At 39.6% G+C, this 26864-nt stretch overlaps 1 protein-coding gene across 1 annotated transcript in view; it reads left to right on the top strand.

Annotated features, from left to right (window-relative positions):
• LOC141903120 (BAI1-associated protein 3-like) overlaps positions 1–26864 on the top strand; it is a 69282-nt gene that overhangs the window by 33206 nt on the left and 9212 nt on the right. The window contains exons 3-20 of the mRNA XM_074791094.1: positions 7107–7194; positions 9604–9687; positions 9787–9954; positions 11065–11131; positions 11805–12078; positions 13994–14038; positions 15836–16001; positions 17277–17480; positions 18686–18789; positions 19519–19636; positions 20364–20488; positions 20593–20683; positions 21033–21089; positions 21379–21476; positions 22052–22103; positions 23180–23215; positions 25625–25791; positions 26213–26336. Of these exons, the coding sequence (XP_074647195.1) occupies positions 7107–7194; positions 9604–9687; positions 9787–9954; positions 11065–11131; positions 11805–12078; positions 13994–14038; positions 15836–16001; positions 17277–17480; positions 18686–18789; positions 19519–19636; positions 20364–20488; positions 20593–20683; positions 21033–21089; positions 21379–21476; positions 22052–22103; positions 23180–23215; positions 25625–25791; positions 26213–26336 (2068 nt within the window). The remainder of the gene's footprint in view (positions 1–7106; positions 7195–9603; positions 9688–9786; positions 9955–11064; positions 11132–11804; positions 12079–13993; positions 14039–15835; positions 16002–17276; positions 17481–18685; positions 18790–19518; positions 19637–20363; positions 20489–20592; positions 20684–21032; positions 21090–21378; positions 21477–22051; positions 22104–23179; positions 23216–25624; positions 25792–26212; positions 26337–26864) is intronic.

The raw sequence follows: 26864 nt of genomic DNA, 5'->3' as shown, positions 1-26864 counted from the left end.
GTGTTTCGATTGTCACGGTAACAACATTACTTTCGCGGTAATTTGTAAATTGATTTCGAAATCATTATAATCGCACCCGTGCTACTAATGAATATGAAATTGTCACTACGACAGGGAATTGTCCGTCAATCGATCATGTATATTGGCTTTTCAAAATTTAAAATGCAATTTAATTTCATTCAGTCAAATTCATTTTCCTACTCGATTCATTTTTTGTTCAGCAAAGAAAAGCGAAACAAATTTTCTTGATAAGTAGAGCTACGTTATTATCAGCCCGGGACATTCTTTCAACGGAATCACTGAATGATCTTCGGCGATAAATACATATTTTTGACGATTGACAGACGCTATTCGAATAGAATCTTTCAATGATTGATAACGAAAATAGATTCTGATATCGATGAAGTTACATCTTTTCCGAGTGATTTTTGATTATCGTTGTAAGTAGACGCCAACTTACAAGAAATATATATATATATATATATATATATATATATATATATATATATATATATATATATATATATATATATATATATATATATATATATATATATATATATATATATATATATATATATATATATATATATGTATATATCTACCGGCACGTTTCTTAGCTTCGTGAACCAATCTATTTGCATCATTTGCGCGTTTTTAAAATAACCACGAAGACAATTAATTACCGAGGCAATCACTTGCCAGGGGTCGGTCGGGCTTAATTACTTAACGCAGGGAAGGGTAATGTAATACTTCCCTGCTTAACGCAACGAGAGTTTGTACGTATATGACTGCTGTGATTGATAATGGATATAATATATGTTGCATGTGCGAAGTCCATCGAGTGTCGGTGTCCGCCGGTGTCCGCCGATGTCCGCCGATGTCCGACGGTGTCGTGGCGTTTCGATTTTTAATCCATTTCATAGCGTGTAGTAATGTAGTTCACTATGAAGATGGACATTGAAAACAGTCAATCTCTCACCCCTGGTTATGATGCAAGATATCGTGAAGATATTTTCAAAGAAATTTAAATCGCTGAAGGAATGCATTATATCATATTCTAAGATGACCTATCTAACGGGGATCTGCAAAACCGGTTATTCCACCAGATGGCGCGACTAACAGTCAATTCTAGTAGTTCATTAAAAGTCAACTTTCAGCCTCCAAATTAATTTGATTTATCGCTGTTCGTTTGACTATTAATTGGTGATTTATTTGCTTAGATGAAGTACGACCTCGCTACTACTAGTAGATCCTCACTTCCCACAGGTAGAATCCTCGATTGCCATAGAAGAGTTTACGGTTCAAGAGTTTGTACCGCAATGTTTCGCAGATAGTATTTGCTATGCTTAAAGCGACAAACATGAAAAAACCCTTAAAATTCACATTAACAGAATTTCAACTGCATGTTTCATCAAACATACTGTGAAAACAAGATTACCATAAAGACGTGCGGGTTAACAAATTTTCAAACCGTTCTGTAAATTGAAAATTGCGAAAGAAGTCGAAATAAAATCGATTTTAAAGTTGTCGATGCTCAGATCCGATTCTCGGTGGGTGAGAATTAGAATAAATGAAACCGTTAGTGATAATTCGATACGGTAATGACGTCGACACGGAGCATCAAGTCAAAGAGTAGTATCGGCGATGAGTTGATCGTAGCGAAGTCAATTTCGATCTCGGCGAAAACGGCAGAATCTGTTAAACATTATTTAATGAATTGTCAAAGACAAACAACAGACTCAGTAGCCTTGACTGAAGTGGCTACAGGGAGCCTAGTTTTCATGCTAGGTTGGCTCTAGGGCGTTCTGCCCCACGCAACCTTGTAGCATCAGGCCTTCGCCCCTTTTTCATCACGTGACAAGCCGCTTTGGCCTTGAGATATGATGTAATCGCGTAAATGCCTACCTGCTGCGTATACGGTCAAATAATCGAATTCTGTATCTGCGTTTGGGAATTGTTAATCCGGGATGGAAACCCTGCTGACTGTTAGATCGAAAGTAACTGTCTGTCGTTTACGGATCCCACGATCGATCCCGGATCGCGTGCAGGTGTTCTGGTGGACTTAGTCAACATCATTCTCCATCTCAAAAACATCGAATTTTTTCTCGCAATTGGCGACTGCTCCATAAAATGTGAAATACGCCGACTGGTGGCTGATGTTTTTTTTTGCGAGAATGGCTTATAGCATCATATCTTATAAGTATCGAGTTTATCAAAAAGCTTTTTATAATGCAGATTACCATCCAAACTATCAAGAGAACCGCAAGCTACCGTTATTGAAGTAGCATTGTCTCATTGGCTGCTTGCAGTAGCGGCCTTTTGGTTTTTGCTAGGCACTCATAAGAAAGCCTTCTTAATCTTGTATTTTTTTTCTTTTCTTATTCCGTGTTTCATTTGTAAATAATTTTCGCCAACCTTCGATTATATAATCATCCCTTATCGTGAAGTAGATACAATTCGAACCAAACCAAAAAAAAAGTCTTTTTACAATCTTTTTGAAACAGTGCAGTTTAACGGGGATGTCTGATTCGAAGGGCGAACATCGAATTTATGAAATCCAATTCTTCTCTAGTCGCGTGAACAGTTCCGATTTCGCAGTAGCTGATATCGCAAGCAGTGTTTACGTTGTTCCCATCGGTATATGAATCCAGCGCGTATCACATTTCAAACGCGCTCGCAAATTGATAAACGCTCGGTTATCAATTAAAACGGCTTAAATTTAGTCGAGTTGACGCTCCTTCGTTATAGGCGCGTGACTAATTATTTTTGCCAAACGAAATCGGAGATTCCCCAGTGCCGCTAGCTTCAGCTGTTATATACAGGAGTTGACTTAAAGAGTACGGATGTGAAAATGACGTACATTATTATGCCTTATATCTTATAGGACACTCCCTTCTGATCAGTCCTGAAATCCCTTCTGATCAGTCCTGAAACCTTTGGCCGTGAGGAATAGTAAAACTTCGCGGCTTTTATTCCGCTACTCGGTACAGTTGGTGCCGTAGATATATTCAAAGTGGTACTTTTAATAACAACATCACAAAGGTCGCTTGATATCAAAACGAAGAGGCTGTCTGTGTAGCCTTCTTTGGTGGTACGTTACGGTTATCAAGGACGACCGCATCCTCCCCCGGCAGGGATTCGAACCTGATGGCATCGAGATTGCCACGGCACGAAACCTTGCCATAATCGACCGTGTGCGCAGATACATGCGCAGTTCAGATGATGTGATTTTTAGCCAATCAGAAATCCCGTTTTATTTTAGCCCGGGTTTTCCCATTTATAGTTCTTCCTTGAAATTTGCCTCAACGATTATACAACGAGCAATCTGATTGGTGCCGCCAGTTTTCGTTCGGAAAGCTGCGCATGTACCTGCGCACCCGGTCTACTGATGCAGGGGTTCGTGCCGTGGCTGAGTGTAGAGATGCCATCAGGTTCGAGTCCCTGCAGAGGGAGGATGGGACGACCGAGTCTAATGACGATATGGGCAAAATCCACTGCAAATTCGCATTACTGCAAAAACTGAAATTACTTTTTGACCTTGATTGCACGCACGCACGCACACGCACACACACACACGTGTGTGGTTATATAGATTATACTATTTTTTTGAAGTTCACCACACACCATTATATAGTTGATCATTATTTCGGGTTCGATATCAATCACGGTACTAAAATTATCAAAAAGCCCGCGGGAACAAAATTATACCAAAAATATCTGAAAATCAATTCGTGAATTAGGGAGTAGTCTCGTACATCAATATCTTATTTATTTAATAAATACAACGTTTTTATTTCATCTGCGCATTTCATAGATAAATACGCAAAATTCTCAAGCCACAACTGAAACTAGTTTTCAAAATGGAAAATCGATCGCTTTACGATGTCAGAGTAGCCATACAATGGCCAATCAGTGACAACGAGAGGATCACGTGGCTGATCAAAAACAATTATCACTTTTCACGCCGATAGGTGGAGCCGTTGTTTTGTTTCTGTTTGTTGATTGTTTCGCTACGCGGGTAAACAAAACATCGGAACGCTAATAGACAGACAAAACTTATCTCTTGTAGAGGACTTGATCGACTTTTCAAATAAAGTCGTCGACGCACGAACGCACTTCGAGGCATGCAGACGTCACTGCGTCACGTGGCAAAGACAACAACGAAACCGACTTAAATTTAATTAGGAATTCAAAAGAGAACCGCGGCCTGCATGTATCGAGCGACGCTAATTTTGTGGAGACGCTCCTTAGGAGTCTTAATCGTCAAAGGCCCGATTTCGTTTGCATACGATTGTTTATTGAGCTGATTAAGACGATTCTATTGAGGCGCGGGGACTGTACAGTTCTCTCGTGGGGCACGCGCGCGCATCATTCAAATTAACTCAGATTGCGCTAATCTATTCGGTTTCATTTTAACCTTGGAGGTCGAACGAGAATATTGCAATAACCGGTTGAATTCAAACGAGTACGGAAAGTCTTTTTCGGTCGAACTTTCGGGTTGAATCTAGATCTAGGTACGATGGTGGCCAGGCCAGACCGTACGAAATATCGACGGTTTATTGGGAATATTTCGATAACACATGTTGATAGGTGGAAACCTACAAAATGTTTTTTTTTTCGTCAATATAAGCGCATTTACAGGGATCCCTACTGGGAAATATGAAGCTGCATTGCAGTCCGTGTTAAGAAGTGTCGGTCCACTTGGCCAGTGGTTCTAAGCTTGATGCTGTATCTGCTTAACTCTGCTCTACCCTCTAATTTCGGTTAGGGTCACGCAAATACACCATGAAGTTTTATAATCACTGGTCGAATGGACTATTCAATTCAATTCAACTAAAAATTTATTAGTTCCACTTGGTCTAGACTGGCTAACTCGCTGTCCTCGTATGTACCAGATGCGGGTTTGATCCTAGGCGTAATCTCACCGTCACAATCCTTCAATCGTTATATACGAGACGAACACGCGCTTGTTGACAACCTATACCCCGGCGTCTGTCTGTGTGTCTGTCATTGCCGATCAATGGCAAAACAAGACGTTCTGATGTATTGAGTATGTGACATGTCGATACGAACCGAACGTGTCTCCGGCGACACGTAATAAATACTATTGACGTGTTGCAAATTAATACAGAAATCATCGGTTACTTTCATCTACACTGAGTTGATGGATGAAGTTGTTATGTGTATTGTATCGTGTACCTGGTGTACCAGAAGCCGGAGGAACTGGACCACCGCCAGCGGCATCCTTATATCATGTGCCTAGTTTAACAGACTAGATCTTGACCCAATTATAACTTGAAATTGAATTTAGATTACCCTTGGCTTGTAGTCTTCACTGGGTCTATACAACCGGTCTTTGAATTTACAACTGTGCATCTGGACTCGGGGTTAAAGTTGGTACTGGTCTATGAAACCGGCCTAGTCGAATCGGTATTAGCGATTTGAATTCCATTCCGATATCTGTGATCGTTTAACCGCGAGGTACGAATGTTGCTCCGTGTTTAGAATGGGCCTTTACTCTCGTGGCCAGTATTTTACTGAAGAAAATATATGTGCCTATGGATTTTTGGTTGAAACTTTCCTGTGATCGCAATCGTCTCGTGATGTTTCTGCTGAATTTACGCAGTTTATTTATATTGAAAACCCACACACAAAATGTTGTTGTGTGTCTCGCTCGTATCGCTCGTCGGGGTTCTTCATTAAACAGGAATTATCGCGAAGGCAACAGTTGATAATAATAAGGCCGTGCTTCAATTAACAGTTTTAATCATTTCAGCCGAAATCCATTTCTAAACTTGTTATTCGACAAGGATTCAATTATCACTTATACAATTTCATTTGGCGATCCCTCTTCAGCTCAAACCCTCGGTTACGAAAAGCATGGTATTTCGGAATACCCCGATTATCCGACAAGATTGCAAACTTTTTTTTGTCGCCATTATTTGCATTATTTGTGTGTACCTATAGTAAACGAACGGACGGATGGACGAACTAACGAACGAACCAACGACAGGAACCGCTTCCTTACCTCTTCTCGTCCTAAAATGCACCAGGATCCCGTTCGATAGTTTCGATAAAATTTGTGGGCCACTTACATCGAAATCAGATCAGAAAACCTTTTTTAACCCAAGTTTGGGTTAAGTAGATATATTCTTGTATATATATATATATATATATATATATATATATATATATATATATATATATATATATATATATATATATATATATATATATATATATATATATATATATATATATATATATATATATATATATATATATATATATATGTATATATATATATATATGTAGAAATACAATAGAATAAAGTAAACATGTATATTAGAATAAGATATGTAATAGAAATTTGATGCCAAATCAAATGACATCGTTTACGAAAATAGAAACAATTTTAATGGTCTCCGGATCGTGACTCGCTGTATGTTTTCATCACACTTAAGGCTGTTTCGTCGTAAGTAACAAACGATGTCGATCATAGGCATGAAAATCATAATCTGCGTACATCGAAATTCGTTTAACTCGACATCGCTGTCTCACGTCTCGAATCGTTAGCTGTCTATAACTGCAGTTGGTGAAACCCTGTATAAAAACTACTAACCATCTATTTCTACTGTTTCTGAAATCAAGGCACAAACAACGCGCGTTCTGTTCATGGTTTTTTTCGCGTGATAAACACTTATTGGCGGTCAAACACGATAAACGATTTGCGAGATAGTTTCAGTTTCTAAATCCCCTTCACTACTCTAATTTCTAGGGTTTCTGCTGCGTTCGCAGAAACCCTCATGATTGTTATTATACTTGGGAAGTTATCGGTCAGATAAACGATGACAAAATACTCGAGAGTCTGGCGTCTATTGGCGTATTGCACCGAAGTCACAAGACCAGCCGGATCACAGGGTGTTTCTAGGCTGGGCCGGGTCACAAGATGGGCTGGTCACAGGGGCAGCTCCGGGATCGAGGCGTTTACTTTCGGCAATTTCAAATTCCAATGACACCTTGATTAAATAAATGATCACTTATTGGTTTTGTAAATCGATCATTCCATCATTCATGTATCAATATATCATCACTTTTTGCAGGGTTCAAGAGTCCGATGGCAGTTTCTTCGAAAGCTTCACGGCCTTATCATGGAAACAGGAAAATCGCCGACTTCGAACGGCAACCGAGGTAAGAACAATGATAACAGTTTAATTTCTATATGGGTCGATACAGAAATATAGTTTATCTCCACAAGAAATTGTAACAAATTTCATAATTATAAAGGATAGCACCCTTCTCTAACTCTAACTCTAACCATGTATCAGGCATCTCTCCCAATAGAAGAGCAGCTTCCGAGCAACTACTATAGTCGCTCAGGAGTGAATATGTTTCCCTCTCTCGACCATCGGCACCGATAGAACTATTCTCTATTAATCACTGTACACACACTGAATCGGCTTCGTTGTTAAATATGCAGCCACTCATAAGGATTTGCCAATGGACACAAATCAAATCAGGACTAAGGTTTCCGCGAGAATGATTGCTTATTCGGGCAGTATCTCATTCCTTGTTCTACGTGTTCGCGTTGTCATTTGATATCCTATCACCACAAAACGCTCGAAAATTTGTTATAATTTACTGTGACAAAACATTTTATTATCATAGATCTTGCCGTATTTTCTCTTACGGTATTGTACTATTTTAAGAAATATATAAAACCCGGAAGGAATTGCTGATTGCGTTCTTGCATCCATGATGGGCGGCACTTTCACCGCGTGTTGCATTTGCCGGAAACACTGACACAGAACGAACGTCATTTCTCTCGTAGTTAATGGTTGAAATACAAATGAACGAAAAACGTGAAATAAAACTGTTTATTTTGCGGCGACGAGCGTTTCGGTCAGTCGTCCACTAGGTGAACTTCGGTCGTAGATGTTACTCGACTATATGCGACTAAACTCAAGTGCAACCGAATATGTCAATTAAAACATGGAAACTAACTTGAAAGTTTATCGATACCTTAGAGAATAACATATATTGTCGGCAATAAATAATATAATGTATATAACAATAAATAATAATAATAATATACATTTTATGATATTCGGGATCAATAAAGTTTGGATTTGAATATATCAATAATTGAATTCAATTGACCGGCAACCAGTCTAGCCCCGATATATTGATTACGTAGTGCACAACCTCTTAAAAGGGATAATCAAAATAAATGAAATATATTAAATTAAAATAAACGCCAAAATTAACATGGCCCTACGTTATAACATAATAACAATTCGAAATTTTGGTTCCGGTTCATTCAAACAATCTTCCAAGCAGCCTGATCGGGGTTGATTTTGTTAGCTGTCCAATTCAATACATCTAGATTTTGGAAATAACTATAACCATAATGTTGAAGATCATTTTATCCATCTTTATATTGACGTTTGTGAACGTTTAACGTCAGCGCAGAATCTCTTATCAGAGATTACAAAAAAACATCTTTACAAAACCCGTCTTGTTCCGTGTCTTTATGAAAAGTTTGCGAACGTGAACACGTCTGGTATTGTATAATACTTGCCGTGGAGTGCCCCGGAGTGCCCTGCATTGCTGCTTTCAAGTACAACTCGATAACTTTGACACGCATGACATACGTGTTGTTCAGTCAGGTTTCCACTCGTCTGCAGGCGCCATTTATTCAAGACATTGTTCGGTACTCACGATTCAAGACGTGGCTCGATTCACCTATAAGACGATGGTCGCCGTGCCGTCTTACGATGCCGCGGGATCTGCAGTCTATAACGTGTACACAGAGACGGTCGTTATGAATGAATAAATTCTGGCTTAGTATTAGCTTTAAGCGAGCAAGTCCATACGATCGTGCGTCCATTAATGAAGCCATCGGATATACGTTAAGGCATCAATCTTCTCCATTACGGCCATATTTAAAAAAAAACAAAAAAAAATCAATCAACACATCGTTACATTCGTGATAAGCTATATACACATCAGTTACACTTGCGTAAGAATAGATTGGTAGCGCATTAACATCTATTAATGTTCCTACAGATTATTGAGATTTAACCTCAGCGTATGACTGAAAGGGTTCGCGCGAGAGAGTCGTTAGTTAGATCGCGTCTACGAACTTCGGATATCGCGATTTATCGACTATTTAGGCGAACGTCGGCGAACCGATAGGCGAACGTCGGTTTGGTTGTCAGTCGACATTTTTTGAACTAAGTGAAACCGAATGTTAGTCGGAACTCTTTAAGTCGGGAAATAGCGAAGCGCGCAATTGAGTTCGGTCGCTATAGCTCGGACTTAGTTCCAAGATGGCCCGCACTGTGAAATGCGTTTCGAACTATAGTGCGCTTGGTTATTAGTTCCCGCCGCTAAATCCAAAATTCGCCATAGGTGAAACCGAATATCAGTCTGTCTGGACTTAGCGAAAGAGTACGGTCGCTGTACTTCAAAACGAGTTGAAAGATGGTGCAATGAACTATTTTGTTCATCAACTCGACTATTAAATCATTCCGACTAATAGCCACTGAGCAAACTGGACATCATTGTATTTTCATTTTAACATTTTTTGTACCTTAGAACGAGAAAGAGTCTGAAAAGCCACCGCCCTCGGAATCTCAATTCGTCAACAAATCGAAAATACACCAACTACAGAGGAAAGAGGTACAGCAATTACTCCAGTCAAACTAAACGATCGACGAATTCTAAATCGACTGAAAAAATACTGTTTGAATACATGATTCCTTTTCTGATTGGTTGTAGTTTGAGTTGCTTTATATCGAAGTGTTGTATACGATTAAACATAAGATCGGAACGACAAGCGGAAGTCATTTGCCGTTTATACAGGATTTGTATTTGTACGCGCAGGAGGCGTTCGGCGTGTCACCGGAAGACCACGCCAGGCTGCTAGCCAAAGCTAGCGAGGAAAAGGTAAAAGGTCGGGGGATTGATTTTGCATTTTTCCAGCTAACGTTGAGCCCATAACCGGATCAAATTATATGGCATAAATGTGGTTATATAGAATCAGTCTTACTCGAGTTAGCGGTTCTTTGAAAGCGTTTGCGAAATTTATCTCATAACACGTATTAGTCTAACTTGTGAGGTTTACCAAGTTGACCGGTAGGCTACTCGAATTTCAATGATTCTAGGTAATTCCTTAACTTCTTTCCGCCCTACCTTCTTCTCTGATACGAAGTGCCGTCTCGAGTTTAGATAAACTGAATTAGATAGCAAACCAAAAAATCAAAATTGTAATAACATTTCCAATGCTAAAGCGTCCGCCAATGAATTTGACATATTCTGAAACGGAACGCGTATGTCGGAATCATGTAGGCCCTACAACCTAATCCAGGGCCTGTTTCAGAGCGTCGTCTGTCGTGATGGAACTTGAACGAAATCTGAAGCAAAACGGGCCCTGGTTGCGACCTGTTGAATGTGTTCTTATAGATCGATATCTATCACGTGAACTGATCATATTCTCTTGTTCGCATCTCATTGTTCGTCGCAAATATACCGCGATCCCATACACTATGCGGAACAATGTACATCGTCGAATTATATTCGACGTATCGATCGATGTAGTCGACGAATTTTCATCGGAATTATGGATAGAATCGCTAATTCTATCCACAGAAACATCGACTTTAGAATTATCCTCACCGGCCAACCTTCTGACGGCTTAATTTATATGAAACCTAAGCCCGACGTCTTATGAGCTATACGTATATCTCGACTTATATATATATATATATATATAACACTCAGCTTGGTGCAAATACGTTTTGATCCACTCTTTAATTTCGTTTGAAAAGCGTATTCTTCTCATTCCTTTTAAATGATTTTATGTCTTAAGTATAACGCACGTTCATAAACAACGAACCGCCCCTCCCCCCCCCCCATCCCCGGGACGTGAACTCAACTCTATAAAAATCGATACGGAATGTGCACCTAATAGACTCTAAAAAATATTCCTTTGAAACAATTTCACGGCCGTCGGCCATGTTTTTTTCATACGCTTAGTAGTTTCATTTCTCCTTGCAGGCGCCTCTTGTAGTTTTGAATGCAACTGTCATCGAAGCTCGTGATTTAGAAGCTAAAGATGCCAACGGTTAGTTTTACCATAATTTTTAACCTAGAAATTAGAAAAGAAAAATCCTGAAAATCATTGTTTCCGCGCGGGAAACGCCATGGGTTATTTGTCTATCAGAATAAAGCGTTGACAAACGGGAGCTTTTTCTGCCCGATTGAATCGAGTTCATGCGCCTGATCGCGAGCCCACGTAGCGCATACGCAGCGATCGTCATCGATCATGAAATAATTTGCCGCCATTTTAAGATCATGTGATTTCAATGATGTGAACGATCGGTTCATGAAATGCGAGCAGATAATGCGACATTTTTCGGCCGAAAATATCGAACGCGTTCGATGTGATGAATTGGACGCAAACACGCGAACTTTACAAGGGTGAAACAATACCGTTGTGTGCCCCTAGCTTAACAGATCAGTCGATGAAACACTCTCTCCATGTTGTGGAGATAATATACAAACGGAAATCCTGCGATATAATTGAAAACATGTCTGAAAAGTTTCCTTAAGCTATGAATATTTTAATCGAAGTTCCGACTTTATCCTAATATGGAGTAATCCTGAAGATGACTATCAAGATATCGAATGAAATTCAGCTCAACGAAACTTTTTGGACTTATTTTTCTTTTTGTGGGATTTCTTTACTAATGCCGAGGTTTCGAATACATTTTCAAACGTCTTTTAAAATCGTGTAGGTTTCAGCGACCCTTATTGTATGTTGGGTATCATGCCCGGAAACCGGCGCGATATGGACCGCACTCACAGCGAGAGCGGCTTCTCATCCGACGAGGAACCCCTGCACAAACTGAAAGAGAAACGAAGCAGCGCCCTGAAAAAGTTTTCCCAAAGTATCAAACGCAAAAAGGAGAAACACACGGCCGTACGCGACATTCTGCCAGCCCGATACATCCGTTCAACATCTGTAGTCACAGAAACTCTGAATCCAAACTGGAATGAGAAATTCAGATTGTAAGTATTTCAGAGCGCATTTTTGTATATTGTTTTTTGGGTAATGAATGGATATCGTAATTTTTGAAACGCAAGTGATTACATTGTTCAAAGGGGCTCCACGACTGCTGTTGATAATTCCGTACGTTGGGGAACTTCGTTGGGGTTCCATTCCACCATCTCCCAGTTGTGACTTTAAACACCCAATTCACCTTCATGCAACGAGATTATGATTGACGTTCGGGTTTCAAAATGATGTTATATTGTCTCTCTCTGGGTCAAGAGTTTAATTTCATATTGAGCTCATTACCTCAAACTGCGCTGGTTAATTTGATTTCAGACAAATTCCAACTCAATTATGTAACACACGTGGAGAAGTGGCCAAATTATTGACCCCTCCTTCTCCATGGATGCGATCTACTTCATAAATGACCCCACGAACATTGAAATATAGTGAAATCCATTTGTCAGCGTGAATACGTACAAAATTTGTTTTCGTACGTCAATGACAAAATTCATTAATTACAAATATGTTAATTAGATAATCATACAACTGACAGGAGCCGGGACAGAGCCATTATAAGACACATGCAGGCTGTATCGAAAACGGCTGGTCAGACACCTGAAAATTACACGACATGACAAAATGGAAAGGCATGAATTGATGAAGAAAATAATAATGAATGCATAGTATGCATAGAGTTTTAGAGCGAACAGTTCGCTTTACTCCAATCTCACGCGCGTCAATTTTTTGTGAAATGTGAACAATTTAGGAAGCCACGTATATCCGCCCCCGCCCCCACCCCCACCCAAACCTCACGAACCGCTATCAAATTTCCTCCGTTCTTCTAATAATCCCTTTATTCGGTATCTTAGCTCGCGACGTCGACGGCAAAAAAACGATATGATGCCGTGAATGGAAATACGAAGGATATCTGAGATGAGTGATTATTCATTAATACAACAACGAAATCGAAGTCTTCAATAGTATTTACATTCGTAGAGTAATTTTCCCCTTTTGGTTTCAAACGTCTCGAGATTCGTTCAAAGGGAATCGAGGATGGTTCGCAGAGGCGGTTTTTACCGAACGACTATCATTTCCCCTGGTATTTAAAATGGAATCATCCGTTTCGTTTCAAACGAATGAATCAATTATTCACAGCAATCGGCTCTTTGAAATCCGGGTTTTCGATGGTAACATGATATAAACTAATGACTCGTGAAATGGAACGGCGCGCGAAGATAACAGAGCACAGATTGAGGGGTCTTTAGCGGTTACTAATAGGCTTATTCATTTCGCCGCTGTCTAACCTTCCCTAACCTGAGATGATAGACTAAGGTAATCTTACCTTAAACGATAATAGGGCATCGAATCAGTAAATTTCTTGACAAGGTTTTATGTAGACTGATGTTACCTTCAACTTGGGGGTTCACTAAATTGGCAATGAATTATTATTAAGTTTACCCATGGAGCCGGTATCATAATTTGTAGTTTCTTAGTATCATGGAGGGTCAACTCAATTCAATTTCAGCAGAGTTAGCCTACGGGACCAGTCTCCAACACTGGCCCCTTGATATCAAAATAACGATACTTTATGCATACGGCCGGAATGGATATCGCCATGCCCGTAGCTGAGACGGGTCGAGGACTTTGCACAAATCCTGTACATTTTCTCCACTTGGGCTGTGTAAAAGAACGCCAAGTATCGATGACGTCATTATTTAATGACGTATGACACTTCGATGACGTCACGCGTATATACGCGTCATCATTTGAACTTCACGCAAGTAACCGCGAGGCTTGAAATAAAGATAATTAAAATTTAGTCTAGTTTTCCTCTCCCCGCGAATGAACGAAATACCATAGCCTTTCGTGTTTCACATCTGCGTTCACCTTATGTAGATTACGTCTTTATGATTGTCTTCTTTCTTTCAGCGATTTGGACGATCACATGACCGATAGGTTGCATTTAGATATTTGGTGAGTCTACGCGTATTTTTTCTTAGTTCAAAACGATCAGTGAAGCGAAATTCGAGAGCGTTTATAACACATAAATGAATTGTATATAAATAGAGCAACATTCATGTAGTACGTGTTGGTTATAGATAAAAAGTTGGGTGTGGTTAGCCGAACACTTTCATCATAAGATTTCACTTATGGATCACTCAGACTTTCTCGAAAACGATTCTAGAACACGTGCAGTAGTTTGATTTATTTTAGCTCACATCTGACGTAGGCTTGCATAGATTAAACTACTGAACAATAATATTTTACTAAATTTCAATTTCAACCGTCGATTCTGACATTTATCTTCGGTGTGATGTCACACAGAAAGCGCCCATATGCCTGAGTTTTAGGGGTGCTACGCAACTGGTGGATCAGCAATTGCCGCAGTAGAGTTGTATTGATGGTCCTCCGTAGAAATATGACGTATAAATCAAGACAGTTGTCATCATTTCCATCTAACTTTAAGTTTGGAATTCGCATATTTTTGCTGCATCTACTTTTTGATAACTTTCTCAGCAAAACTGAGACCGAACGGTTTAACATTTCGTCAAATGTCATCAGGTTCGCCCCTCTGCGGAGGGGAAGGTACCAGCAATGTGGGATGGCCATTTCATTTCACTCGAAGATGAAAGAGTAATCCGATGTGTGAATGGTATAATATATTCCTGCGGGTCGTGGCGGCTTTCTAGTACGGAAAAGTAACGCGGTAATTCAGTACAAACACTGCTGTGAAAACTAAGCATCTAATTAACCGACTAGTTTACGAACAGGCGCTGATGAATTTTATTCTCGTGTCATTAGCACAGGTCGATGAATGATTCGTTAGTTCCAGTTCAGGGTCACAAACTACATTATGCCGCACTGCCTTACAGCCGTGCGCCTTACTGCCTCTAATTAGACATAAAAACAGCATCTTTTATTACTACAACTTCATCGGCACCTGGTCCCAATTTCTAATGAAATAAAAGCTTGAGGGTTATGTCACACGAGTCACAGACGTATTTTAGATATCTACGAGTATTGTAAAGCTCGGCCGTTCGGTTATTAGCTCGGGGATTTGAGGAACGAAGAAACAGGAATGTATAAGCGTTAGGTTTATGTTCGGGGGAGCAGAAGCATAGACTAGAAGTTATGGTTTTGTTGAAGAAAATAGGAGGCTAAATTTTCTAGAGCAGAAAGAACTGTACTATGAACACACGGAAGTGTGGCCACCCAAAAACCTGAGGTGTTAATATTATTAGTAATATTCGAGAGAACCTGCAACATTTAGAAGAAAAAGGAAAAAAGGAGTCGGGAAAGGAATGTAAGCAGCTACCTCTGAGCGGTGACAAATCCGTAGAGCTAGCATGCTGGTAACAATCAGTACAATCCTGAATGTAATTAATATATAAGGAGGCTTTTAACATAAGAGATGATTTCAGAATATGACACCGCAATGGCCTGTATTTACTTAAGATTTGATGTAACGTTTTAACCCCAAATATTATGGGAGCGCTATGTGAAGCGAACAAACAATTCCAATGATATTCTAATCCCCGGGAAGTTCGGTTTTTGTTTTAGCGATTTACCTTAGTTAGAATTTTGCCAAAATTGTCAAAATCTATCACAGGGAAACTTAGTTAAACACGCATCACAAATTGTTTTTAAAAAAGAGAAAAGCAACCCAACGATAAAGGGACAAAAGTACCCTAGAAGCACCCTAACAGCGACTGACAATTTATAATGGATTATCCCCAGTTTCCCAACTCGATTATTGTCTCGTTTTTCTAGGGATCACGACGACGAGACGTCCGTTTTCGACGCGGCGAGCAAACTGAACGAAATCCAAGGGTTCAAAGGTCTGGGCCGAGTTTTCAAGCAAATCGCCCAGTCCGCCAGAACGAGTAGCTCCGGAAATGTTGACGACTTTCTCGGTTGCGTAAATCTTAGATTAGACGTAAGTAGGTCCTCTTTATCCACCAGGCATCGTTTTGGCCATCCGGTCATAGAATATATAAAAAATCTTAAGAAATATAACCGCAAAGCAAGGATTACAGCACTTTCTGCCTTGTTGGTTTGTGGTTCATGAACCCACTGTTGATGGTTTAGCAAGATTCGAAGTTTTGATATCAGTGAAAATGAATTGTTAAATCATCAACTATGGCCGTTGCTCATCAACTCTGAATACTGGCATTGACCAGTCGAGTATATTGTTACATATACATGTATTCATACATGTATAAATAGCCTTTCAATAAACGTCTCAAAATCAGTTTATCTCTGTATTTTCCTCGTGAGACGAACCTATCATACAAACAATGACGTATGCAAGCGCAGAAAATATAATTCCAATCGTAATTACAGGTAATTTCAGAAAGATTACATATTAAGTTCATATTACCCGGTGTTGACTTATCGACTTATATATCATTCAAATGATTATTAGATTTCTTAAACGTCGACGCGCGACTGAGATTTCGGTCCTTTCAAACTGCGGAATATGATTAGATATGGCCTTGATTAACGATCAAAGATTGGACGCAAGTCATCCACCAGAGACCATGTTTCATGCGATGTGGAAAATTGCAAATGTCACAATAAACGCATACCAGTCGACGGCGACGGTGAAATATAAATCAATTTTGTTTAAATCATTCGACACATTTCAAGTATCGTTGAACTGTGAAGAAAGTAGAATTCGACTGACACATCTCGCGAATATATATTCTCGATCTTAATCTAATGAAATTCTGGTGCCTTTAGCCTTGTGCGAAACTCGCGTGCAAGTTAGGAGGCCCTATCGCTTCTTAAACTGGTCGCTCACAAGTTGGATGTATGGGGATATTGGTCGGGGTTTCGTCAATCACCACATAATATCATGGCGAGTAGTCGAAATGAGTTAATTTCCAATTAACTTGCAACTGAATTCTCTGAACTCCCAAATTCAAATATCACCTTGCGACCCACCAAATACGTATAAAGGTTGGATTTTTCTATCTTCTTGGTCTATGTAGAATTCATCGCTTCCATTAAAAGTAGGGTCGGTTTCGATCAAAACGTAGGGGAAATTGAAGTGCGGTAAACAAGCAAGCAGTAGTGACACCTGGCGTATCATCGCTTACCCCTTGCAAAATCCTAACTTTTCATCGTACCCCATCTATGTTCAAGGTTCCTTCTTGTTGATCCATATCAAGCCTATTGTAAAATAAAGTTATTTCACCTATTTCTAAAGGACATTCCATCGACTGGAATCGATAAATGGTACGACCTTGAAGGAAGGTCATCGCTGTCATCAGTTGAAGGACAGATACGACTGAGACTCGCTTTAGGGACGCGGGAGGACAGGGGTATCCCGGAGGAGGACAACTGGACCGATTTCCGTCAACACCAGGATCTGATGGGCATTTTCCTCGAACACGAGCTCCGACAGTTCAGCGTACGTATGATTATGATTATATATTTTCATTGAATATTTTTACAGAAACCACACAAGACAAAACAATACTTTTGACTTAAGTTGCCTTATGATTGTATGACACCGAATCGAATCGTTCTCGTATTGTGCGTCTATCTGTAGGCGCTGAGTGATTCAATTACATACTGCACGTAAAGTCGGCTTCAGACAAACGGCTTTTATCATCAAACTTTCACGTACGAGACAAATTTATTTGTATTTCGTCCGCGAATATCGATCGGTTTCAGTTTGATCTGCGTTCGAAAATTGATTATCGAATTGTGCGCGCGCGTTTCGTGCCCTTCGCTCGCGGCGCTATTCAACCCTAAACCCTGGATGTAGTAATGAAACGAGATCAAACGACGTGACTACTTTCACGTGAAACCACGCTGAAAACAATAAACTACCTACAATGGCATCAACAAATATCATCTATTTTGAGGTCGGTTCATTGGAGGATATAGATTATTTTCTTATGTTCAAACATCACACACAAACACACAAAGGGGAATGAAATTCTTTTTCAAAAATAGCGCACGCAACTTACGTCAATGTAAAGAAAGGGAAAGGTAATAAAAAAAACTGCAAAAACTACGACCCTGTTCAAGAGACAATGCTAAGAATTGAGAAGCCCGTTTTTATGTCTATGTCAATCTTGGCACAATAACCTTATGACGTAAGAACTGTCTTAAGATTTAAAACGCCTTTTAGTATTGGAGATGAAGCTTGTAGAAATTCCTTTCGGACAATCGGTGAGCCATACGGACTAATTGTAAATTACTCATAATTGATTTATCAATTTTGAAACTTGACCCTGCGGCTCGATTTACGGGACCACTTACATTGGTCAGTAAAACTCATGCAAATTGGTCCGCCAAACGGTTACCAGTTGTGATTAATTTGTAGTCTGTTCAAGAAACGATCTTAGCGTCGTCGATGTTTAGTATCTTTGACTTTTCATCTAGTTAGATTATCAAATACCAGCATCAACTACGTACGTCAAAAATACTATGTTAATGTATTGAATTTCAAGAAGTGAACTGTAAAATTCGAATAGAAAAGAAACTAGTCGAAAAAAATAATGACCTACATTACGAAAATCTTACGGAAAAATATGTTGACTGTAGGGCAAGAGACCAATATGGCCTACAAAACCTCTTCGATAAGTTGATTATCATTTTTGACAGGAACCGTCATACAAATGGACCGGTGGCCTGCCCCAGGCGCCATTGACGATATTGCATCAACATGCTATACAGGGAGATATAACTGAGATACAGCAGGCAGTATGGTAAGTTTAGTAGAAACACTCAAGCTATGGTTGAAATGTTAATCAGTCATAGATGTCGCGCATGTCATTCGACGATCACGTAATTTCCCGTTATCCGCGGCCAAACAAGTGTCATTAGTGCTAACTATATTCAAGACAAATAACATCGCCTAATGGTTGGAATCAAAATTTTGAATCAAATTTTCAAGTAAATCCCTAATAATTACACGAATAATTGAGTGTGTTTGACCGCCAAGTGGGTTGTTATACGCTGCAATATGAAATTTACCAGTAAGTTGACCGATAAGTTGCAGTAGTTGATGTCTTACTGCACACTAGCGACACCTGACGGTTCATCGTATGCCGCAATTAGAATGCACGATCGCCGGGTACGCTGATATTAGCGAAGAATGCTCTTGAGAAGTTAGCCCGGTACGAATAAGTAAACATGGCATGTGAACTATCATCTCGTCTCATGAGACCTCTATCGATGAAATTCAATTAATAATTACTAAAACAGAGAAAAAGCGCGTTTCATCGTCGAAGACAAGATCGATGTATCCAGAACCGACCAAACATTGTAGGGGAAAGATCGTCTTACACGCGAGATTTGCATATTATCATTTTACGGTGGAATTACGTTCTAATCCCTCAGAATATACTATCGCGATGATCACTGCAGAAACCGCTTCTTTCGCCTGCTCTGACGGGAGATTTCTTTTTTTAATGTTTTTCTTCCATGACGTATAGTCGGTGGATGGCGTACAGTAGAAAGCACATGGAGCACCCGTTCGACTACGAAGTGTTGCTGCGATTACTGGAAGAACTGGACGTAGTCTGGGCACCAGGTGGTCTTTCGCGAGACGAGGTAACAATTGATCAATCCACTGATTGAAGACAATTTCCGCGGCGAATTTCTCGCGTGGCAGTCGCTTTATGAACTGTATGCGTGATCGTCGTGTCGAGCCAGTTTGACAACCCCGTCGTCTTCAACCTTTTCATACGAAGTTCAACTCGATACATCGTTAAAAAAATCTATCGAGTTCGAATCCCACTGAGTAGATAATTGTTTCATTTTTATCAAATATCGGTATAAATTTTAATGCCATGTGTCTCCACGGATAAGCAGATTGGAGTAATGTTACCACGGAGTAATGTTACCACGGAGTAATGTTACCACCAAACCATGCATTTCACCTTATCTCATCCATAATTTCCCAAAAACCTAAATCCATAATCCAGCACTATTCTCCCACATGATATAGAATTTCTAAATTAATTTTTCTATTTGCGAATTAAGGCATTATCTTTATTGAGATTGCTATACGTGCAACGGTTTGATATTTGACTCGACAAAAAACTTGTTTCTTCTGGAGTTTCTTGATATCTGATAAGACAAAGTAAGCCGCTTCAAGCCTTGTCGAGTTTCTTCTATTCTATTGATATATATGAGTTGAGTTAGGATTTGCTAGAAGTTGGCCTGAAAACGCGAGCGTGCTTGGATTAACTTTTTCATGACGTTCTGGGTCCTGTTGAAGTATTTTGTAGTTTTCTACGTCGATGCTATGAGGTTCAACGAAGTGATTATTTTTCAGTCTGAATCTCTGGCCGATTCGTTCAATATGTTCATCGAATACTGTCTGGGATTATTGGCGAAAATTCGAGACGTTTTTCCAGCTGCCAATATGACGGCTCAAATTCGTCTGCAAAACATGCTCAAGTACGTTCCACCGTTATTCGTCCTCATTTTACTGATGTTTTAAGATTGATCCTATAAACTATGCCACGGTATGAAATGAAGCCATCGTTATTCGTGCTTTTTAGATGTGTTTCCCTGCTGCACAGAATGGAAGTATTCTACAAATGTTGCCCGTTCGCCAAAGATATCTGCCACGAAATAACCACAGTTTTAAAGGTAGGCGGTAGCCTTCGTTAGGAAATTCAGAAAAGGGATGGGTGCAATTAGTAAGCAGTTGTTTTCATCCAGTAATGCAAACGATCCCGCTTTACTGATTGATCGAACAATTTAATTTCGTATATCTAATGAGCATTCGTCGAAGGCAAGTCTGTTTATGATTTTATCTTCAGAGGCATTTGTTTTGATTCAGCCACATTTCATGGCAAATTATAAGAGTTTCAAAGCCCTGTGCTTTTTCACCTACAGCTGGGCTACTGAGTCTACTGGGCTACTTTCTCTATCGGAATTTTGGGCTCCAACGATTTGAATTTTCGAGACATTAACGCGACATTCTTTTTTGAAATAGCGTGGCAATCATGAATGGTACAAGAGAATAGCCGCAGTTTCTAAACCGAATACGAAGGTAGGCACAATTTTCTAAACGAAATATACTTATTTTCGGCTTTTTTAAACCTTTTTGAGTACGGATCTATTGAGGAAAACATTTTCAAAACGAGAAGATAGTTTGTTTCTGATCAAGGACGTTTTGAAATCGAAGGGAGTAAATTGAAATATTTCATTCCTTATTTATTGGAATGATGTGAGAAACGAAGAAATTTCCCGGATCTGTACTCAGAATAGTTCAGAGTTAAGATTTAGTCGTCGTGTCCGGCAATAACAATCATTCATAAACGTCAATCATCGCATTTTAGAATGAAGACGATGTGCTGCAGTGTTTGACCGAACTTGTGAATATGTTGAACACAGATATACAGAAAGGCTTGCAGTACCACGATAAAATCATCGAATCGTAAGTGGCAATAGACCCTCTACCTCTACGTGGAAAATCCCACAATAAATTCAGACAAATATTGAAATGTTCCGTGTAAGTTGTGAACATATTTCCTCAGCGTTTCGGCTATAATCTAATTGCATTCACCGGCTGCTCAAAATCTGGTTAAAGATAAACCGCAAATAAAAATACCGTAGTAACGATTAACTTTTAATCGTCACTACACACTCGGGTTAACTCTAACCTACTCTTGAGCAACTGGTTCCAGAGTCATTTTCATTCTGGATTCATCGTGGAATTATCCACTTATTCACATCTTACAAGGGAATTGTGTATTAACGGGGACCTACCCACTGTCATTTTCTGATCTGGGACCAGTAAGTTCGAAAACCGACGGATGAATACGTGTACCACAGTTACAATGATCAGCTATCACTGGCCAATATTATCCTGAGGGTCCAGTTCCACAGTTGTGAGTTAGAGTTAACTCTGAGTTAAAATTAGTTCGTTTTCAATGAGTTAACTCAGGGTAAAAATTTTTACTTAGAACTGTGGAACTGGACCCCGTTTTATTTCGATTCCTTTGTTTTCAGGGTGATTTCAGTGAAATATTTTACGCTGACGTATAGACAACTGGAGAACATGGTAAATATCTTAATCCAATCCCAGTCAGACCCACAAAACAAATAAAGTTCCTCACCAAGCCTATTCATATCTTTTAAACAAAGGAAGGGACCTATTTTTCAAAAGCGATGATTTGCCTACCCTATTGCACCAGACAACACTCCTAAAATCCTCGGGAATCCGACGAAAACTCATTCTAAAAAGCGTCCTGTCGCTATGATGATAGCTTTATCTACTTATACTCGCATAGAGAAAAAATCGCATCCGAACTTCTTTTCTTGTATTTTCAGTATCAATTATATATGAAATCCCAGCCTGGGTTCTGTCATGCGTACCTCCCCCCTCCGTTTTATTATTATTTCAAGGATTCGTCTCTTCGAATTTCCCCTCTCGAAAATTCTACACACGCTACTGCTATGTATCTACACCTTCTATCGTGCTCGCTTGCCAGAGCTAGCAACAGCACCGTTGAGCGATAAAACGATCAGAATGTCGCGCGCGGTATTCGTACCGGAAATTAATTTGCGCCGGAATTTTCCAAAACGAAGATGAATCGGAAGCTGTCTCTGACGCGCGAGGTCTTATTTCTTAACTATCGCCTTGTTTTTTATCGATCACAATTCGTACACAGCGTCTTCAAAATCGATATGTATTTTTTTCAATTCAATATCATCTATCGATCTATCGAGTATGGATTATTCGCATACAATCCCCTCGCTGTTATTCATGGTCGGGAACTCGACCTATTTTATGATTATTGAAACTTTTTACATATTTTATGATATTCGTAATAATCATTTAACATCTGGTGTTGTATATCTGTCGGACGTGAAATGTACTACGTAATTGAAGAATTAGCTTCCTCTTATGAATAACCGGCACACCAGATGGCGTGGCCCTGCGGTAGATTTTTGGGTAGCCGCTAGCGAGCCTATCGGTTCCTCACTTGCCGCAGTAGCGATGTCGGTACCCTATCGACGATAGAAATGAGATTCGACTATCCACAGATATTTGACACCAAAAGAATGAGCAATGTATTCATATTTACGTGTTTTTGAGTGTTTTATGTTAAGTTTTTTGGTTCGTTGTTTTGCCAGCTCACAACAGATGTGAAAAAGGCCGTCGCTGACGAGGTATTCTTGTTTTTGTTTTTTCATAGTCTTTCCCTCTGTCAGATATTATCATTATTATTAACCAAGCATCTCTACTAATATTCATTTATTTCATAGAATCTCCCCGAGTATAAATTATCGTCCTAACAAGAACAACAGACGACACCGTTCGTGGCTTTGTTCGAATTTTAGACTCCTTATGTGAGCATCGATCTGCTGTCTGTCTTTGTCCTGCGCCCATCTAAAATCATAACTATTTAATTCCGGAAGATCTGATTGTCCTTATTATCGGCTTCAATTAAAAATCGGTAAACCATCTACAAATAGAAATGGTAGACATGGTGATTGAGGATGACAATACTGATTTGGTTGGTAGATGGCTACAGACAGTAGATTGCCTGAGGGACACAGGGTTCGGATAGTTGAGTGTTCGAGGGGTGCTGGGTAAAGACATCAGATCATCTGAGGGGCGGCCAAAGGCAGACAGTTAATTTTTTTATGGGCCCAGGGCGTAAACAGAAGTTTGATAAGTAGTTACTGACTATGCCGCGGTATGTACAGTGACGTCTGTTGCATGTTATGATGATGTACTCGACCGCATTTGCATACGTCATGCATGTTATCTATTTTCATTTTCCATGGACCTCCTTGCATTGACGGTTGACCTCTCAAATTTTCATCATTTGCTTCGCATTTTGTCAAAAAAATAAACATCAAATTCATTAACCTCTGTTAAACAGCAGAATTGACATATTGATATACTGTATTCAAATATACTTTAAATCCCTTGTGTCCCAACAACAGAACAATAAAAAGGTAGTAATTTATTTGGAGTTATTTCTAGAATATTGTTAGCTCGTCAGGGGGCGCTGTATATACCTCATGATTTGAAATAGAATTGCATGCGATGCATGGTAGCTGATTCGTGGTAGCGCCTTCAAAATGTATTTCTGACAAAAATATTTCTCCTTCGCTGCACTCTTCATAGCGCTTCATAGCGGTGGGTAATATATTCACATACATATATATGATGATTTATTCTATATAGAGGAGAAATAGTTTGTCCGGAATATGACATTTTATCGGCCCATTTTTACTACTGTATCCATAGAATCAAACCTACGTCAGTGTGCCAGAATTTATACTTAAAGGTCACCCTTTCGATGCGCCCTCCAGCGATCATCCCATCTCTGATGGCCATTTGCGACCACTAGTCGCTATCCTATCGATTGCGTCGCGTCGTTAGCAGTCGCAAGTCGACCTTAGCCATCGCAAGATGCATCCATTATACAGCGCTCCCTCCACCAACCACCACGCGCAATCAGTAGACATTCTCAGGACATAGCCGATGTGTTAGTCTTATCTTGGAGTAATCATTCGAAAATGATTACTCCAAGGTATTATTTAGGTGACGCACATTTCACACACGTTTATATAGACATGTGCATATGTATACTTCAACCATTAGCAACTATAATATTTTTAGAATCTAGAAAAAATAGGAACCAATGCAATTAGCACTTATTGGATGTGTATTGTCCATTTATCGTCCAGTTTTTTAATGCGTTACCTTGTTATATTAATGACGTAACATGGAATCTAAAAAAATTACTAACTTATATATGAAATTCTTCGTTATTCCTCAACCGCAGGTGACAAAATGGCGGCTATATTGATGTTTTACTTCCGTGTTAACTGCCTCTCGCGTGCTTCTCCTTTTTGCTCTGACTCCAATTTGATGTGTTCTTTGTTTCTGTTTTTCATTTTTGTTTTAATTTGCTGATGCCGGAAATTTGATATCAAACCCGGAAGCTAATCTAACTGATAAGAAAAAAATGTCGTTTGTTTAAGATACGTGGGCGCGATTTGAAATGAATTATCCTGAAATGCGGTTTACAAGAAATTGAATATTGAATTTTCATATTGAAAAGCCCACTTTGACAAATTGATGGTGAAACTGATTCAACTACAAATAAGTGATTTAAAATGAATTGATAAATGACCGGAATTATTTCCGGGTCCCTGATGAACTGATGTACAACGAATAGCCTTAAGATCATAATTTCGCTATGAAACGTCATTTCATAGATTGCTTATTTATTTTCAATTAGACCAGGCTCTAGACTAGAATTAAAGCCTATGAAACTGGATACCAATTTCATAGAACGATTTGAAATACCAAGTCATTCTGTGAACACGGGCCCCAGGGCCATAGACTGGTGTTTACTTTATGTCATTGGAACATCTATATCTATGATTATAGAATAATCTTTGACAGTGCCAAAACTAAAATTATTGTTTAGTTAGTTTAAACCGTATCAAAGAAATCTGGATTCTCTGATTTATAAACAGTGGAGTTTTTAAATGGTTGTTATATCGATGAAATGCTATTGATATCCTACATCGAATTTCGGGGTTTCTGTTCTATAGCTGGGGCTCGATATGAACAAGGAACTGGATAAAGTGCACGTTTCTACGGCTGCTATCGAAGATTCCGAACTCGATTGTCCGCACCTGCAACAATCACAATCGCAACTGTTCGAGTTATATCTGGCCTTGCAAGAATTCATGAAATTCAGAGAACGCCTGCCGTCAAAGTGAGTCGTTTTAGTTTATTTCTACTTAATAAGTCGAACAACGATTTGATTTCGACGACCTAGTCCTCCGAACTACTTGATTCTAATTCGAATACCAGACGATCTTACCTGAAAACAACGGCTAGATGTTTGGACTAATTAGAGTCTGGAAGTTCGGTGGCAAATAGCGTTTAACTCTCCGGAGACAAATCTTTACCCACGCCGCCCTCGGCATTTTTAATTGATTTAATTCATTGATTGGGACAGCATGTAGAGGCATAAATGCTAAAGCAATTATTATCTTGAAGAGTATATTCTGACAATAGTTCAGAAACACGAATGACCCACCATTGATACAGGCTACGATGTAGTGATTTTCAAGTGGAACTCGTCCCGATGAAATGAGCACCTGTAAACATTTCGGAATCTGTTTTCGTTTCAGCGATCGCAAAGGGTTAACAATCAGCCACTATTACGACTGGTTTAAACCGGTAATTACAAGGTGGCTTCCGATGGCTCGACATAAACTGATGAAACGAATACGTAAAGCGGTCGATCTCGATAAGGTAAACGCATCTCATACACGCACTGAAACCGACTCAATCGATGGAAAAAGACGTTCTTTAAAATGAAATGCATCATATATCGGGGTCACAGAAAACTACAACGGTCTTGCGCTCTCTCCCTAAAATCTATTGCTAACGCACGATATTAACAGTTAACCAGTATCATTTCTGCTTCGCGAACTATTGCGTGCTATGTTTGCACCTTGCTTGCGGCAAAGGTCCTTCAGAAGCCACCACTGTTCCATCCTCCCTTGATCGGGATTCGAGCCTGCTTGTATCTGGATTCTCGTCACGGCACAGACCCCCTGCCTTCGAATAGAACAGGTGCGTGCTAGGTGACTTTACCGCTCAGAATTTGACAAAGCCAATCAGATTGGCCGTTGTATAATCGCTAAGGCAAATTCATGCAAATAACTCGGGATAAAATAAAACGTGATTTTTGATTGGCTGATGATGACAACGCGGCAATGCTGCGTAACTACAGGCGCATTGGGCTGTCTGGGTTCGAATCCCCGCCGAGGGAGGATG

This window comes from Tubulanus polymorphus, chromosome 4 (genome assembly GCF_964204645.1).
Source record: "Tubulanus polymorphus chromosome 4, tnTubPoly1.2, whole genome shotgun sequence".
NCBI lineage: Eukaryota > Metazoa > Nemertea > Palaeonemertea > Tubulaniformes > Tubulanidae > Tubulanus > Tubulanus polymorphus.
The sequence above is the reverse complement of the archived record's forward strand: the minus strand, read 5'-3'. Positions and strand labels throughout refer to the sequence as shown.